Below are 18,513 nucleotides of genomic sequence, written 5' to 3'. Positions count from 1 at the left end.
GAAAACAGAATGTATACAAGTGAGGGATGTAACTAAAACTAAAACTCCCAAGCTTTATTCAACAGAAATCAACACAAAAAGCTCAAAGAGCTCCGTAGCACAATTATTGAAAGGAAGATGAAGACGGGTTGGGATTGAGAAGGATTAATCAATTGAAAGTAGAAAGCTAGATTAAGATCAGGAAGCATTTGCTTATGGGTTAGTTACTGTTAGTAACTGTTCTTTTGCTCACATTACTACATGATTGCATTACTATACGTGACAATAATTTGACCTTGACTGGGAGGCCAATATGATGAGATTGTGGTGTTTTCTTCCTGGTATTATTTTTTCATGCTTTTTGGGAAAACATAGGCTCTGAGTCTAACAGTGATTTTGAGCAGGGACTTGAACGAGACTGCCTGTGTTTAATTAAGTCCTGACTTCACTACTTAATACTTGTGTGTTTTTAGGGAAGATGTTTAACCTCTCTTCACCTCAGTTGCCTCGTCTGTAAAATGTGATAATAATAGTATCATGGTTAATAGCAGTACACCCACCTCTCAGGGTTGGAAGGATTCAGTGAGTTCATGCCCCTAAAGCACTCGAACAGTGTCTCTCAGTAACAACTATAAGGATCAGAATTTTGCAACTCTGGCAGAGGGAACACTACTCAAAAAATAGAAATAACAACAAAGAAAGCAGTTATGTTTATCAAGCATTAGCCTTTTTTTTTTTTCACAGATTGGTAGGAGTGAGCATCCTATGTTTTCTTTTGAGACAGGGTCTGGCTCTGTTGCCCAGGCTGGAGTGCAGTGGTGCAATCACAGCTCACTGCAGCTTTGACCTCCTGGGCTCAAGCAGTCCTCCCACCTCAGCCTCCTAAGTAGCTGGGACCACAGGTGCATCATATCGCCCCATGTGCTTTTTTAAAATTATTTTTCATTTTATAGAGACAGAGTCTCACTATGTTGCCCAGGCTGGTCTCGAACTCCTGGGCTCAAGCAATTCTTCTGCCTTGGCCTCCCAAAGTTTTGGGATTACAGGCATGAACCACCACGCCCAGCCTATTTTTTTTTTTCTTAACCAAACTGCCTTTTCTTACACAAAACTAAAAATGATATCCTTGAAAGCATATAATCTTGCTACAGTTTTTACTATGAAGAGTTCTCCTTCATATGGTTACGGTTGTTAATTTGCAAGGATCCTGATTTTCTCTGTCCTAGTTTATACTGGCCCTGCTGCTTTCCACAGCATCCAGATGCCAGGATGACTATACAACAGCTGAGAAAGATGACAGAGGTGCAAAGGGCCACAGAAACCAGCCAAGTCTTTGAAGTCACAGATACCTCATCTTCATTTGCAGATGTGTGGTTTCTGCTATTGTATCCTTTGGTTTTGTTTAGTAATTGTTTGCTACTGTTGAGTCGGGGTGGAACAGGCATATGAGAAAGTTTTGTGTCTATGGGTTCAAAGAAAGGAGAAATAGTCTTATTATCTGGATTGCTGATGAAATCAGTACTTGGTGACACCTTATTTATCTTTGTGGTAATGGACTCATTCAGGGAAGTAAATCTTGCCCAAAAATCTGTGGTTAATTCCTTAGAATAACTGGTACTGTTTGTGTTTACAACCAAATCTTGATGCGTGGTTGAGGATGGAGCCTCTGTGGATGGCAGCATACCATTTATCATGGTGGTTTGTTTATTTAAATTCATAGCTTTTAGAATCCTTAGTCTGTCCCATCTATTGGATGAAGAACGAGTATTTAGATATGTGGGAGATTGTTCAAAAACCAGCAAATCCGGATCTATACCTGAAAAATAAATAAGGCATCATTCATTTTATTTTTACTTTCAAAGCAAAAACCCTAAAGCACAGTTTGGAGAAGGGGTTGGCTTTTGCCGCTATGAGTTATCGAACGAAGCTAAATTCACGTTCTACTACCACATACTTCTCAAAGGCTTCCAAACATACTGGCTACATTTGAATTTATCTTAACTTTCTAAAACACTTTTTTTTTAATGAACAAATTTGACTACACCCAAGGAGAAGGCTTTGTGTCTGTCAGGGTTTTTGTACAATAGCGAGTGTTACTTTGAGAGCTGTAGAAACAGTAACGATTTGAGACACAATATAGCGTTTATTATTTATTTATTTTTTTTTTTGAGACAGGGTCTTGCCCTATCACCCAGGCTGGAGTGCAGTGGTATGGTCTCAGCTCACTGCAACCTCTGCCTCCCAGGTTCAAACAATCCTCTCACCTCAGTCTCCTGAGTAGCTGGGATTACAGGCGTGCGCCACCACGCCCAGCTAATTTTTGTATTTTTTTTGTAGAGATGGAGTTTTGTCATGTTGCCCAGGCTGGTCCCAAACTTGTGAGCTCAAGCGATCTGCCCGCCTCGGCCTACCAAAGTACTGGGGTTATAGGCAGGAGCCACTGCACCCAGCAATATAGCATCTTTAAATCAAGTTAAGCAAAATAGGGCCTGAGAAGAGTGACTATAAGCAAAATCATGAGCAAAGCCTTAAGTCTCATCCCTTTTCGACCTCTGAGGGTCTTGCTTTGTCTTTAGTATTTTTCTCCCTTGTATACTAACTCCTTTCCCTCTAACTTCAGACATGAACAAATACTGCTTTGTCTTTATAGGAGAAGAGAAAAAACTCTCAACAGCTTTCCAATGGTCCCTGCTGGTGATCTCTCTCCCTCTCTTTCTCTCTGCACAAACATGCCAGCATCCGTTGCTTCTGAGGTAGTCAATTGTTTCCTTACTTCCTGATCACACCCGTCACCTTGCTTTGGCTTCTCTCTTGTCCTTGATACTGCCGGCCACCTTCTTGAATTCTTCTTCCATGACTCCCCGGACCCCGGACCCCCTTGGCATTTTCTCCCAGACTGCCTGCCTCTCATTTTTACTTTCTTTTGCTGGTTCTCTTGTACAATCTCACTGGTTGTGTGGTTTCCATAATCTTCAGTCCTTGGTTTTCAGCTGTATTTTCTCTTCACTGCCCTCTCCCCTCCAACACATACAAAGAGATTGTGCTCAATTGGCACCACTACATCAATGGTATTGAAACCCATATCAGTATGTTTTCCCCTCTTTCTTGAGCTCTGATCTCATTTATCCAGTCTTCTATTGGAGGTTTCCATCTGGACCTCTTACATCATCTCTTAATATGTATGCCCAAAGCCAAAATCATTACCTCTGCCTCCTTGTCTCCTTCATTGGCATCATCATTCTTCCATCACCCACACTGAAATCTACACTGTAAGGTGATTTTTTTTTAAGAGACAGCTGTTACTCAGGCTGGAGTGTGATAGTGCAATCATAACTAACTGTAACCTTGAACTCCTGGGCTCAAGTGATCCTCCCACCTCAGCCTCATGAGTACCTGGGACCAACCACAGGCACACACCTGGCTAATTTTTTTTGTAGAGATGGGGGTCTCTCTGTGTTGTTCAGGTTGGTCTCGAACTCCTGGGCTCAAGTGATCCTCCTGCCTCAGCCTCTCAAAGTGCTGGAATTACAGGCGTGAGCCACTGCACTCGGGCTTGCAAAGTGATTTTTGACTCCACTCACTTCATTTCCTTTTATTAAAAAGGTGATTAAGTCCTTATTCAATCTTCCCAATGCTCTGGTAATTATCCCTTCTCTTCATTTCAACTACAGTCACTTTGTGCAGACTTTAATGCTTCCCTGACTAGATTTTCTAATCTGTACCTGCATATAATTTTCCTGGACTAGGACAAATAGATATCACTTCACATGTTTTTTCATTAAATGCCCTTGTTCTCTGACAAAGTCAAATCAAAACTCTACTCTGTCCATGGCCCTTACGATACCTGTCCCTACCTTATCTTAGCCATATTTTCATTGCAACTACATGTCTCCTTATTGTGGCCAGATCTGTTTGCTTACTCTCCTGTGGCATAATATAGAACTCATTATCTTCTTCTGCCTGCCTTCTTCCATGAACCTCCTCTGAATACGCTGACTTTCACTAGCCTCCCCTTTGAAACTTTGCACTGAGGCAGCTTCACATATTTTTGTATTTAGTTGTGTCTTAACAATAATTGTAAGATTTGTCACATCATCTAGATTATAAAGGAAATTGAGAGCAGAGATATGGCTGCGATCTTCCACAGTGTTGATTCTAGCCTGGAGCATCAGGTGTTCAATACATACAAACTGATAAAGAAATTTATCTCCTTTGCATTTTGATGGCAAAAATCTGTTCTTTTATGGTCACTAATTTACACCCTGAGATTACATAAATCGGCACGAAACACTTATATTTCTAAAATAAAATACACTGGTTATCTTGGGACCAATGATATGCTAATGTATGTCAGCACATGGTGGTAAGTTTCCCTGAACCTGACATCCCTCTTTTCCAAATCCTGTGTGCAGTGTCCATGGCCCTCAAAACTTCCATTTAGCATTTTCTTTATCTCCTAGTGGCCCCTCAGCCACCACAGGACCTTTTTTTTTTTTGAGGCAGATTCTTGCTCTGTCACCATGCTGGAGTGCAGTGGCGTGATCTCGGCTCACTGCAATCTCCGCCTCCCAGGTTCAAGCAATTCTCCTGCCTCAGCCTCCTGAGTAACTGGGACTACAGGCGTGTGCCACCACGCACAGCTAATTTTTGTATTTTTGGTAGAGACAGGGTTTCACCATGTTGGCCAGGATGGTCTCGATCTCTTGACCTCGTGATCTGCCCACCTTGGCCTCCCAAAGTGCTGGGATTACAGGCATGAGCCACCGCGCCTGGCCGAGAAACGCTTCCTTTGGCTTTGCTAAGAGTTCTTGAGATTCATGAAATACAGTGGGTAAGCTCTTGTTCAATCATGTATGATTTATAATCTGGAGTGAACTCTTTGCTGAACACATCAAACTAAAGAGAATTTTCTTTCAGTTTTCTGTCCTAGATATCCAAAATTTTTCCCAAGTTCACTGGAAAATAATGATTTTAGGGACTCACATATGGCTATTGCCAGCCAGTTTCTCAGCTATATGCCTCTACTAGAATATCACCAGCATTCTTTTAAAGTCTTGAAATATGTAATCATTACCGTCTGTTATGTTGTACAAAATGGCACTGGTTCCAGGCTCTAATATGCAGCTCTCCAGTGTTGGGCAGTGAACATGGAGGCAGTTGATATTGTCATGAATAGGACTGTGGTAGAAGACAGCCAGGTTACAGGAAACTGAAAGGGAAACAAGCGAAGTACATCTGCAGATGGTCTCAATTTCCACCAATTTTATAAACTCTGAGTAACTTATATTCGTTTCAGGAATACTGGATTAACAGTATTTTTCAGGGCAATATGCAGACATTTTGCAGAACATTTATAAACTATTGTAACTGCTTCTGTGAATATGGAAAATATTTTTTTTATTTTTTGAGACAGGATCTCGCTCTGTCACTCAGGCTGGAGTGCAGTGGTGCGATTACAGCTCACTGCAGCCTAGACCTCCCGGGTCCAAGCAATCCTTCCACCTCAGTCTCCCAAATAGCTGGGACTAGAGGCATGCATCACCATGCTGGGCTAATTTTTGTATTTTTTTGTAGAGGCAGGGTTTCACCATGTTGCCCAGGCTGGTCTCAAACTCCAGAGCTCAAGCAATCTGCCTCCCCCAAAGCTGGAATTACGGGGAGGAGCCACCACACCCAGCCAGAAAATGCCTTTTTAAAATAAAATACTGATTTTCTGAAAGTAATCTTTCATACTTTCCATCCCACACAGGATATTTGGAATCATTCATTATTTCCTGGTCCCAGAATTTTGTGTTCATGAAAATTTAGATTAGCTACAAAAAAACCTCTGGCGGCCCGGCGTGGTGGCTCATTCCTGTAACCCCACCGCTTTGGGAGGCCGAGGGGGGCAGATCACCTGAGGTCGGGAGTTCGAGACCAGCCTGACCAACATGGAGAAACCCCGTGTCTACTAAAAATACAAAATTAGCCAGGCGTGGTGGCGCATTCCTGTAATCCCAGCTACTCGAGAGGCTGAGGCAGGAGAATTGCTTGAACCCAGGAGGTTGCAGTGAGCCGAGATCACGCCATTGCACTCCAGACTGGGCAACAAGAGCAAAACTCCGTCTCAAACAACAAAAACAACAACAACAACAACATCAAAACCCTGGGGATTTATATATCAGGTTTCTAGGCACAGTGTCCTCTCAGAATACTAAGGGGCTGGGGGTCACCAGAGAAAGAAATAGGAAAATACACGGACAAATGCTGTAAAGAAGAAGAGGGAGTAGTGGGAAGGGCAAAAGAGTAATAACTGAGCGGCCCAGATGGTGGAAAGGCCACAGGCTGTGTGAGCATCACCTTGCCCTGACTGCAGGTGTGCACTCTCCCCACATGCAAAACCACATCCAAGGGAAAGCCTAATCAGTGTCATTTAAAGAGGCAGGGACTGGACAGGCAGGGATGCTAGCAGGTAGAATTCTAGCAGGTGGGGACACACTACTGGCTCATGCTGTCTTTCCTTTTCTAAGCAAATTTGCTTTTTAAAACATGTTCTCTGGCCAGGTGCAGTGGCTCACACCTGTAATCACAGTACTTTGGGAGGCCAAGGTGGCGGATCACTTGAGGTCAGGAGTTCGAGACCAGCCTGGCCAACATGGCGAAATGTCGTCTCTACTAAAAAAAAAATACAAAAATTGGCTGGGCATGGTGGCACGCATCTGTAATCCCAGCTACTCAGGAGGCTGAGGCATGAGAATCACTTGAACCCAGGAGGCAGAGGTTGCAGTGAGCTGAGATCATGCCACTGCACTCCAGCCTGGGCAACAGGATAAGACTCAGTCTCAAAAAAAAAAAAAAGAAAAAGAAAAAGAAAATAGTTCTCTGACAGAGGAAGAGAAGACTTAAAAAGAAAAAAGTTTCCTTAGTTCTGGAAAACCTGAAGCAGATTTGTGTAATGCAAATCTTCAGTCTATCCTCACAAAAGTGCAACATAGATTCTACTGCTGCTGCAGTGCAGTAGAGACCATGTGATATGAAATATCCATTGGCCAAAAGGTACCGACTTTTTTTTTTTTTTTTTCAGTCACCCAGACTGGAGTGAAGTGGCGCAATCTTGGCTCAATGCAACTTCCGCCTCCTGGGTTCAAGCGATTCTCCTGCCTTACTTAACCTCCCGAGTAGCTGGGATTACAGGTGTGCACTACCATGCCTGGTTAATTTTTGTATTTTTAGTGGAGATGGATTTCACCATGTTGTCCAGGCTGGTCTCCAACTCCTAACCTCAAGTGATCTGCCTGCCTTGGCCTCCCAAAATGATGGGATTACAGGCATGAGCTACCCTCCAAGGTATCAACTTCTTTAATAAAATAAGATTACAGAGGGCCAGCATCTGGTTACCAGACCTCAAAGCATGCCTAAAGCTGTGGATCTGCTGCTAGCAGAACCTGTACTGCTTCTGTGTAAGGTGAACTGTGAGGAGTTAATCTCCATCATTACTTCTAGGACATCCTCATGTTGCTGCACTCTATTTTTCCAGGAGAAAGAATAAGACAAAAATTAGTTAATAATACATTGCTAATACATTACACATTACAAACACATTCCCTGAGAACTGTGCTGTAAAGTTTAAGGGAAAGAAAAACTATTCAAACTTAAGACTTTTAAATTTCTGATGAGAAACTAGTTGATTCTGCAGAGGACAATTTTGAAACATGTTTTACATTCCTTGTATACGTTTTGGCATCCCAGCTCTGAGCAGGATTGTGGCATTTTAAAGTTATGGCTTCCGGCTAATAACTGGAATGTGCCTTCCTGTTCTTTCTTGTTCTGAAGGAAGAAAGCCACAACTGGGAAGTTACACGGGCTTTAAAATCATGGGATTGCCCTATATGCTTACAGTATCCCCGACAGTCCAAAGGCCAGAGCTTCTCTGCTGGGGAGTCAGGTAAATTCATGCTATGGGAAAATTCAAGAAAGCGTCCTGCCCCTCCGCTATCTCCCCTCAGTGAGGCCTTAAGGGAGTTAAAAGCATCTGGAAGGTGGAAATCTGGATTGGCTATCTTTTCAAAAAGATTTCCTCTTATTAAATTAATTATTATAGCTCCAATTTTCATCTCAAAAATCTTACATACATAATCTTACACAAAAATCTTACATAGGTAATTGGGCAAGAGGCATTGGAAATTAACAAGTTGATATGAAACCATGGAAAGAAAGTGTGGAACAACCAAGGGAATTGTTTTTAAGTGCTGTGTTGCTTTTGCTGTTTATTTTCAAGTAGCATTAAAATCTTGGAAAAATGAAAAAGAAATGAAAGTCTTTAGGCAATTATAACTTGAAATCCTGCAATAATAAAATAAACATTCCTAATTGCAGGTCTTGATCATATTATATGGATGAAGTCTACACGCAGATTCCATATGACAGACAAAACATCTATGAGGAATATTTGGAAATATGATTTTGGGGCGGGTATTTGACATATATCTCCCTGTTTCTTTCAAAACATGAATCGCACTCTAAATTGTTTTTTAATACATTCCACATTTGGTAAACCCAAGTCAGCACATTTTAGTTTAGTTGTGTGTGTGTGTGTGTGTGTGAGAGAGAGAGAGAGAGAGAGAGACAGTCTCGCTCTGTTGCCCAGGCTGGAGTGCACTGGTGCGATCTCGGCTCACTGCAACCTCTGCCTCCCGGGTTCAAGCGATTCTCCAAACTCAGCCCCCCGAGTAGCTGGGATTACAGGCACCTGCCACCACCCCTGGCTAATTTTTGTATTTTTAGTAGAGAGGGGGTTTCACCATGTTGGCCAGGTTGGTCTCCAACTCCTGACCTCGGGTGATCCACCCATCTCGGCCTCCCAAAATTCTGAGATTACCGGCATGAGCCACTGCACCTGGCCCAGCACATTAAAAAAAATTTGATATGAGACTAATATCACCAAAATGTACTTTGAAAGGGAAATTATAATAAATATTTGACTGGGTGCAGTGGTTCACATCTGTAATCCCAGCACTTTGGGAGACTGAGGCAGGAGGATCACTTGAGTCCCGGAGTTCGAGACCAGCCCAGGCAATATAGTGAGACTCTCTCTAAACATTTAAAATAAAATGAGAAATAAATAAATATTTTTAAAATCGTATACATTTTGAGCTGTAAAAATATTGTAAATTAACCTTGGGGGATATATTTTCATTTAGCATTTTGGTGAAGACAAGAGGATTCTGTTTCCTGTAGGTGCTATCAAATTCTGGGTCATTATTAGATCTGTAAATAGAGCCTTCTGTGGCCCAGACTGTGAAATCAGTTTCACTGGCTCTCTTACCTCTCCCTCTCTCTCCCACACCCTAGGGCATCTTCTCTAGTTCTTTACAACTGTTTACTGGCCTCTGCCTAGGGCTCCTCACTTAGGGCTTCATCCTTGGAAGTTTCTTCTTATTTTTGCCCAAGCATATCATGAATACTTACCATCCTTCCGAAGACAGCAGCTCCTACTGCACTTCTGGCCAGTGCTTTCAGAATAATACTTCAAGAACTGGGCTCCCAGCTTCTGAGACTCCTCCAGATTGATTAGAAGACCTGGGAAGCGACGGATCCAGCAGTCTCTGTAAAAAATTGTGGGTGAGCAGAGAGAGTCTGATGTCCACCCCATGCTTAGGAGCAATATCACGTTCACTGCTACCACTGCCACATGCATTTTTCCTGTATGAAGGAAGACTCGAAGATAAGTCTGATTTCCAGACAGAAGCTGAACACTGGAGTTTAGGACAGTCTCTGGAATGTCAGAGGTGTTGTTAAGGGAGAGCTTCCTTGCAGCTTTTCTGGAGAGTCACTTTCTAGCAAAATAAGAACACTCTTTGACTGCACATTGATTTTTCTTTTCTTTCCGAGCTCCAGGTGAACATTTGATTTGCTGGCATTCTTTCTGAACACTTTCCAGGCTATTTCAATACCCTGTCCCTTAGCATCTTAAGACATGCATTCTCTTTTCTGCTTTTCTTCTTTCTCTGAAAGTGAATAGTCACAGACACCTTTTGCTAAGTAAACATAAAGGCAAGTGGAAACCTTAGTCAACAGGCTTTCTGAGGGAAACAACAAGTTAGTCACTTGACATCAGATAAAGGAAGTATCCATTTCATCATAAACAAGACATGATTTTGTGAAGGCACTTCTGTTTGATTTTTAAAGAACTTGTGATTGCAGATTGTTTTTTAAAAAATCATCTCGATTTCTTTGAACTTAAGTTCTGGCATTCAGGTTCACCAAAAATAATTTTTTTGCACTGGTTTGGGTTTTCATTCTTACTTAAAAAAAAACCTTGGCCAGGCACAGTGGCTCACACCTGTAATCTCAACACTTTGGGAGGCTGAGGTGGGAGACTGCTTGAGCCTGGGAGGTAGAGGTTGCAGTCAGCCGAGATGACACTACTGCACTCCAGCCTGGGTGACAGAGCGAGACCCTGTCCCAGAAAAACCAAACCAAACAAACAAACAAACAAAAAACACTAGGAAAATGGTGAAATCTTTTAAAATTTCTAAATAGTAATAAAATCATTTCAATTGCAATGCCCAAACATTTGAAAAGGCAGTGAAAATGGACTGTTGTTTTTGTGAAAGTTGTGGGTTTCATATCCTGTGACATCCAAGGTGACAAATTAGCTCAAAGCATAAAACTGTTGCTTTTTTGTATCCAATTTTATATGAAGCATTAGTGATAATCAGCTTTTGGCACAAAGCACTCTACTGTTTCTTTTAAAAAAAGAGAAACTTTCTAATCTGTGATCTGTATTTCTTTTATACCTTTTTATACAATGACTCATTCACCTTCTTGACACAAAAATCATCAGCATTCTTTGAACGTTCATCTCTTCATCTGTTTCCTAATAATAGTCAATCTAGTTATTACATATCTTTTTATTTTTAGAAACATGATAATAATTGATAATGAAAAGGAAAGTAGTTAAGACTGAATAGCTTTAAATATGAAACACTTCATTTTCTTCTGAGCAAAAATTATATTATGCACTAACTCCTAACCTTGCCTAAGCCACATAGAATACACAAAATAATAAATATTTCATTCTAATGAACTTCTTACAGAAAGCAAATTTCAGTTGCTCACCTGCAAAGACTCAGACGGTTCCATCTGTTTGAAGGGATAGGGAAGAGAGGTTTTATAATGGCAAAGGAAGGAAGGGAAAGGATGAGTAACAAAAAATTACTCTCGATATTTTATGAGATTCCGTGGCTATTTCTCTTAGAAAATGCCCTCGAGACATAAACAGGAAGGTCTACTCTCTAATCTTATAATCTTCAAGTCTTTGAGTCATATTAAGTATAGGTTCTTTTGTGTGCTATATAATTCTTTGAAGTTCTCGTATTCCTTTCAGGGATAATGGAACAAGCCACAATTGTTTAACCCTTTTGCTGTCAGATTATATTTAAACAAAGATCAAAGTTTCATTTTAAAGGACCTAGAAGTCTTGGCCAGGCGGGGTGGCTAATGCCTATAATCCCAGCACTGTGGGAGGCTGAGGCAGGAGGACTGCTTGAGCCTAGGAGTTCGAGACCAGCCTGGGCAACACGGGGAGACAGGGTCTCTACTAACTAACTAACTAACTAACTAACTAACTAACTAACTAACTAACTAAAGCCCTGCAGGGGCTGGTGCTATTAAGAAACAAAAAACAAACAAACAAAAAAGGGATCTACAAGTCTCAATATAAAAGCATGCTTTAAATTTTGTAAAACTTTTTCTGGAGATTGTATTAAGTCTGGAAATGGATAACTTCTTGGGGCCAAGTATTTTAAAAAGAAATGGTAGAAACTGGAATGCAGAGGTAGAGGGAGGCATCCATAACAATCTCAAAACTTGTCCCTGTGCGCTGAAACTGCAGAAACCAGGAAGCAATGCAACTGAATCAAAAGTTGTTATAAGGCCTTGTTATCAAATACCCAGAACCACTACACTGTTGCAATGTGGAATACATTATATTTCTTTCCAATAGGGTGCTCTTGCTCTGCAGAGGGGTTCACAAATGTGATTTGTACTTTAAAAGTCACGACAGCCTGATTCAGTAGCTGTTGAGTGGAGAGTGACATTCTTATTTTTACAAGAGTCCCAGGTGATTTCCTAAGATGTTTGGGAAACACTGATATAGATAGATGAGCGAAATAAATGGAACTTTTACCTAAACAAGGATGCTCAACCTAATTAACTAGAACCATTTTAAGACCATATACTACTTTTATCTCATTTAAATCACTCCATAAGCTTTGATGAAAGGAAGACACTTCAGTTTTGCTTGTTAAAAAACAGGAATAGGCCAAACATGGTGGCTCACGCCTGTAATCCCAGCACTTTGGGAGGCTGAGATGGGCGGATCACTAGAGGTCAGCAGTTTGAGACAAATGTGGCCAGTATGGTGAAACCTCATCTCTACTAAAAATACAAAAATTAGCTGGGTGTGGTGGCGCACGCCTGTAATCCCAGCTACTCGGGAGGTTGAGGCAAGAGAATCACTTGAACCTGGGCAGCGGAGGTTGCAGTGAGACGAGATTGCACCACTGCACTCCAGCCTGGGAGACACAGCAAGGCTCCGTCTCAAAAAAACCAAAAACCAAAAAACAAAAAAAACCCCAGAAATAAAGTTGTTTTAGGAATATTGAGGAACTGAAAAAACAAAGAGAAATAATTTTTAAATGGTAGTGAAGTAATAGCATAGCTTTAGTAAATTCAAGACATTTGGAAAACAGTCAATATTTCACCTTTAATTAATTAATTATTTATTTTTTGAGAATTTCCATTTCATTTGCTGATAAAATTAATAAAAATTATTTTTTAAAAAATAGTACCTGAAAAATGTAAATGTTTTTTCTTTAAAAATGTTTTTGCTTCTATTAAATCAACATATGTTCACTTTAATAATTCAAATCATATAGAAAAATACAAAAATAAACTATTCAGGCACTTACCATCTTAATAAGCATCTTTCTGGATATTGTTATTTAAAAAAACATATGAACTGTCAAAATACAAAATTACAACAAATTTAGTTTAAAGACCTTAATTGGCTTTTATTTGTGATTCCAGAATAGGGCAACACCTCATTCTATAAAATCCAATAAACTGAGCAGAGGAGGTGGCTTTGTTGATGGAAAAGAGCTGAGGAAAGCAGAAATAGAAAATAAAAAGCAGGGGCTGGGCACGGTGGCTCACGCCTGTAATCCCAGCACTTTGGGAGGCCGAGGCGGGCGGATCACGAGGTCAGGAGATCGAGACCATGCTGGCTAACATGGTGAAACCCCGTGTCTACTAAAAATACAAAAAAATTAGCTGGGTGTGGTGGCAGGTGTCTGTAGTGCCAGCGAGACTCCGTCTCAAAATAAATAAATAAATAAATAAATAAATAAATAAATAAAAAAGATTACTTTCCTTGTAAAGGTTAAAGCAGAGGGCATTGCCTTATCATGCTGGTTAAAAGCGGCCTGTCTGGGGATTTGGTTATTGTCTCTCTCCTGATTTTTTCAAAGATCAGATACAGATCTTGGTTCTGGCTTGGTGGCATCATGGAACATCACCATGAGTAACTCCATTTTCGTTTCATCTGTTGGGGCTAGTGCAGGAGCTCAGTTCAAACCAATGGTCTTGGCTGGTGCGGTGGCTCACACCTATAATCCCAACACTTTGTAAGGTCGAAGAGGGAGAATTGCTTTGAGCCCAGGAGTTTTGATATCAGCCTATAAAACATAGGGAGAGCCTGTCTCTACAAAATTTTAAAAAATTAGCCGGTTGAGGTGGGGCCCATGAGGTGGAGGCTGCAGTGAACTGTGGTTGTGCCACTGCACTCCAACTTGGGCAATAGAGCAAAACCCTGTCTCAAATAAATAATAAACAAACCAATGGTCTATACATTTTATTTATTTTTAAATTTTTTTGTAGAGACGAGGTCTCACTATGTTGCCCAGGCTGGCCTCAAACTCCTGGCTTGTGCAATCCTCCCGCCCTGGCCTCCCAAAGTGCTGGGATTACAGGAATCAGTCACTGCACTGGCCTCCTATAAATTTTATTTTACAGTATATAGGTTTACATAAAGGGAATCATACTGTTCCAAAATCTGTTTTTTTTTTTTTAACTTTATGTAAAAGTATATTTTTCAGCCAGGCGTGGTGGCTCACGCCTGTAATCCCAGCACTTTGGGAGGCTGAGGTGGGCGGATTACCTGAAGTTGGGAGTTGAAGACCAGCCTGGCCAACATGGTGAAAACCCGTTTCTACTAAAAATACAAAAAGTAGCCAGGCGTGGTGGCAGACACCTGTAATCCCAGCTACTTGGGAGGCTGAGATAGGAGAATGGCTTGAACCCAGGAGGCTGAGGTTGTAGTGAGCTGAGATCACACCACTGCACTCCAGCCTGGGCAACAAGAGCGAGACTCTGTCTCAAAAAAAAAAAAAAAAGTATATTTTTCAGTGATCCTAAAGAAAGATCTACACAAAAACTTCTAATGGCTCCTTGGTATTTCATTCTACCATACCAAAATTTACTCTGCACTTCAGCTTCCTCAGCTGTAAAATATAAAAACAGTACTGTAATCCATGTAAAGCACTTACAACAGTGCCTGGCACGTGCTAAACACTCAATACATATTAGCTACTATTATTATACATTATGTTGTTTTCCAATTTTTTGTTATTAAAAGCAATACTGTGATAAACATCTTGTACTAAGATTTTTTTTTCTACTTGCTATTTCAAAAGGGATATTTTCCATAAATTCTTTAAAAAATGACCTACTTCAGCTGGGTGTGGTGGCTCATACCTGTAATCCCAGCACTCTGGGAGGCTGAGGAGGGAGCATCACTTGTGCCCAGGAGTTCAAGACCAGCCTGGGCAACATGGTGAAACCCTGTCCCCACAAAAAATGTAAGAATTAACCGGGCATAGTGGCGCAGGCCTGTAATCTCAGCTACTTGGGAGGCTGAGGTGGGAGGAGCACTTGAACCTGGGAGGCCCCTGGGAGGAGCACTTGAACCTGGGAGGCTTCATTGAGCCATAATAGTGCCACCGCACTCCAGCCTGAATGGCAGAGTGAGACCCTGTCTAAAAAAATAAAAAATAAAAAATAAAAATTACCTAACTCTATTTGACCATTACGCTTTTGTAAAACTGTTTTACAGATAGTACCACAAAGCTGGTTTTTATTATTCAATGATCAGTCAATAACAGATCTATAAAATTATACCTCCAGTTATATAAAGCAATATTTTCAGGAAGACTAGGAATAATTTTAGGTCTTTTTAAAATAAAGGAGTTTATATTGCTCTGACTTTGCATTTCTAGCTTAACAGAAACCTTACTGCATAATTTATTAAAATGATTTGATCATTTAAGATGCTCCCAATCCTAAATAATGTTATTATCATATTGGGAGCCAAAAAAACTCACAAGATCAATGCCCAGTATTGTGAGACTAATACCCCAGACTCCCTGTCCAACCTCATCTTACCCTGATAATGTTACTGTGCTTGAATTGCCTTTCTAATGCACATCATTCTTTGAGCATGATTTTTTTGGTCTGTTTTAAAAAGGCAAGAAAATACCAGTCTGAGGCATATCTATGACGGCTGGGAAACAAAAGCATCCATTGGTGAAAGATTCAAGAGACAGAGGAGAGACTGAGAGCCTGTTCTTTGTGGCTGACCCACTGAATCTGGCATTGTTGCCGGTTGAGGCATAGAAAAATCGTAGGTCCAAGTCTCTTTGATACAGGGGACGCATCCCAGCAAAATTCCCCAGCCTGAAGCTTAATACTGGATGTTACACTCTACCATCCCAAAGAAGCTGCTAAATGCTTGATCACTCACTCCACCTCCTGCTCCAAAGCTTATCGTGTCTCACTGCACCCTCATAGAGAATGGAAGTGTGAAGGGTTGATGTGAAAATGGAGTTTTATCAGTAATGATTTAAAGGCCAGGTGAAACAAGGTGAAGAGATGAATGTTTTTTATAGAATCCAAGAAAACAACTGAGTAAGTCATAGATCCATTTTTATTTCCTTCATTTTTTTCCAGGGAGGCCAGAATCTACTAGAACATTTTCTATGTCTTTTATTTTTTAGTTCCTTATTCCTAGCATTATTATAAAGAAAATAGGCCAGGCACAGTAGTGCTCTGAGAGACCAAGGCAGCAGGATCACTTGGGGTGGCAGGATCCCTTGGGGCCAGGAGTTTGAGGTCTGTCTTGGGCAAGGTAGCAAGACCCTATCTCTATGGAAAAAAAAATGCATTTTTTTTTGCTGGGCATGGAGGCTCATGCCTGTAATTCCAGCACTTTGGGAGGCCGAGGTGGGTGGATCACGTGAGGTCGGGAGTTCCAGACCAGCCTGACCAACATGGTGAAACCCCGTCTCTACTAAAAATACAAAATTAGCCGGGTGTGGTGGCTCATGCCTGGAATCCCAGCTACTCCGGAGGCTGAGGCAGGAGAATCACTTGAACCCGGGAGGTGGAGGTTGCAGAAAGCTGAGATCGCACCATTGCACTCCAGCCTGGGCAACAAGAGGGAAACTCCGTCTCAAAAAAAAAAAAAAATGCATTTTTTTTTCTAAAAAATAAAAAGATAAACCTCCTTTCCCAAGTAATAATAATAAACAAAGTAAAAGATGACAACAACACCACTCTGTGAAGCAGATAAATTTCGTAGTAAGAACCACAAATGTAACCAAACTATGTTGAAAGGATCTCATGTTTCACCTTTGACTTTCTTTAGTTCTCTGGTTTTTAACCCTTTCTCCTTCCTAAGGTAAAATGTTAGCATGGTAGGATGTATCTTCTTTAAATAGGGAAAATGTACTTACGAAGAAGATATTATTTAACAATCTGTCATTCAAGAAGAAAGCTGAAGCTTGTAATAATAAAAAAAAAACCAAACATATTCTCTCCAAGTTAAGGACTGTTTATCATAGGTGGTTCTCAAATCTTGGTTTGGGGTAAGTTTTCAAGGTTTTCTGTTTTTGTTTTGTAAGATAAGAGTGAACACACCCTCTGCTTCCTCCCAATCCTTCTCCCTTCTCCTACCCAAAGATAATCCAAACAATATATTTCTCCCCCCACCCCCTTCCTGGGATGAATTCATTAGCAAGACAAAAAGTCCTTCCTATTATTATTTGGGGTGGGCCTTCTAATTGCAATGTTCAGTGAGAGAACATAGGAAACAAGTGGTCTCTCTTTTCCGAGACGGCGTCTCGCTCTGTCGCCCAGGCTGGAGTGCAGCGGCGCGATCTCGGCTCACTACAACCTCCGCCTCCCGGGTTCCAGCAATTCTCCTGCCTCAGCCTCCCGAGTAGCTGGGATCACAGGCGCGTGCCACCACGCCCGGCTAATTTTTGTATTTTTAGTAGAGACGGGGTTTCACCATGTTGGCCATGGTGCTCTCGAACTCCTGACCTCGTGATCTGCCCACCTGGGCCTCCCAAAGTCATGGGATTACAGGTGTGAGCCACCGCGCTCAGCCAAACCGCACGTGTGGTCTCTCTTAATGGTCCTCAGATGATGGGGGCAGGGTAGGTGGAGAAAGGGGGTGACAAGAAAAGCTACTTCTTGCAGACATTTATGAGCCAATTTTGTCAGATCTTTTGCGCCAGGATAACATTCCGTAATGGCTAGTCCAATCCTGAAGTAGAAAAGCAATGGCTCATAGAAAACATGGTTTAAAACCAGAAGCCACGTGATGTAACTTTATTTAGTCGGGCTGCGCTTTCATCTTTCTTTTAATAACTTAGGGAGAATAAGGGGCCCCAGTGGCAAATGCAAGCTCCCCTGCCTCCCAACCCGATTCCTCTGAGAACCTGCTGCCATCTGCCTGGACCTCCTGTAAGATGGCTCCTACGCGACCACGCTACCAGAGAATCAGCTCTACGTGCCACCAACATTGCCACCAACTGTCCATAGATTGCCTGCGTGCCTCAGCCCACTGACACTCGATGCCGGACTGGGCCAGAAGGAGGACCCCATATTTGATGCCTTTTTGTCTCCCTGGACCAGAGACTCCATCCTTCCCTTTCCTCCCACGCTCATTTCTTTTTCTTTAGCCCGTGTAAAGCAGCGTGGGAGAGAAAACGAATTTCTTCTCCCTGGGGTACCCCGGAGCATCACTGCAGCCCCCAACAGGCGGCGGAGCCGGCGCGCCCCGGGCGTGCGGAGAGGCTGCGGGGACGCGCGCCCTCCGCCTCCCGCAGCTGCGCGTCCGCAGCCGAGGCGCCCGGGCCCGCAGCTTCCCGGGCCTCCCCGAGAGCCGGATCCAGCCGGCAGGTCAGGCCGGCGGCTGGGGTCCCGCGGGCGGAAGTGAGAAGGGCGGCGGGGGAGGAGGCTGCTGGCTGGGAGCTGGAATTCCCTTCCCGCCTGGCGCCGCCCGGGAGAGCCCGCGCGAGGACGCCCGCCGCGCTCCGCCGGCCCTTTTTTGGCGCTGAGGGAAAGGAGAAGGGCAGGGCCGCCGCCTCGCGGGAGCGGGCCCCGGGAGGAGGGGCCGCCGGAGAGGCCGGGCGAGCGCGGGCGGCCCTC

At 42.4% G+C, this 18,513-nt stretch overlaps 1 protein-coding gene across 1 annotated transcript; it reads right to left on the bottom strand.

Annotated features, from left to right (window-relative positions):
* Positions 1 to 128: 128 nt before the first annotated feature.
* Positions 129 to 11,942, bottom strand: MANSC4 (MANSC domain containing 4). The gene is made up of 3 exons (XM_034936127.3): positions 9,427 to 11,942; positions 5,054 to 5,188; positions 129 to 1,795 (listed from the first exon to the last, which is right to left on the bottom strand). The coding sequence occupies exons 1-3, from the start codon at positions 9,653 to 9,655 to the stop codon at positions 1,137 to 1,139; spliced, it is 1,023 nt and encodes a 340-aa protein (XP_034792018.1). The 5' UTR covers positions 9,656 to 11,942; the 3' UTR covers positions 129 to 1,136.
* Between the last annotated feature and the right edge of the window lie 6,571 nt (positions 11,943 to 18,513).

Source organism: Pan paniscus, chromosome 10 (genome assembly GCF_029289425.2).
Source record: "Pan paniscus chromosome 10, NHGRI_mPanPan1-v2.0_pri, whole genome shotgun sequence".
NCBI lineage: Eukaryota > Metazoa > Chordata > Mammalia > Primates > Hominidae > Pan > Pan paniscus.
Note: the sequence above shows the minus strand (reverse complement) of the source record. Positions and strands in the feature narration are given on the sequence as shown.

Excerpts from the sequence above, each read along its gene's own strand:
- MANSC4 (XM_034936127.3), bottom strand. The coding sequence starts at position 9,655 with ATGCATGTGGCAGTGGTAGCAGTGAACGTGATATTGCTCCTAAGCATG. Across the intron at positions 5,189-9,426 it reads CTGCTGTCTTCGGAAGGATG|TTTCCTGTAACCTGGCTGTC; the intron begins GTAAGTATTCAT and ends TTTCCCTTTCAG. Across the intron at positions 1,796-5,053 it reads TTTGTACAACATAACAGACG|GTATAGATCCGGATTTGCTG; the intron begins GTAATGATTACA and ends TTTATTTTTCAG.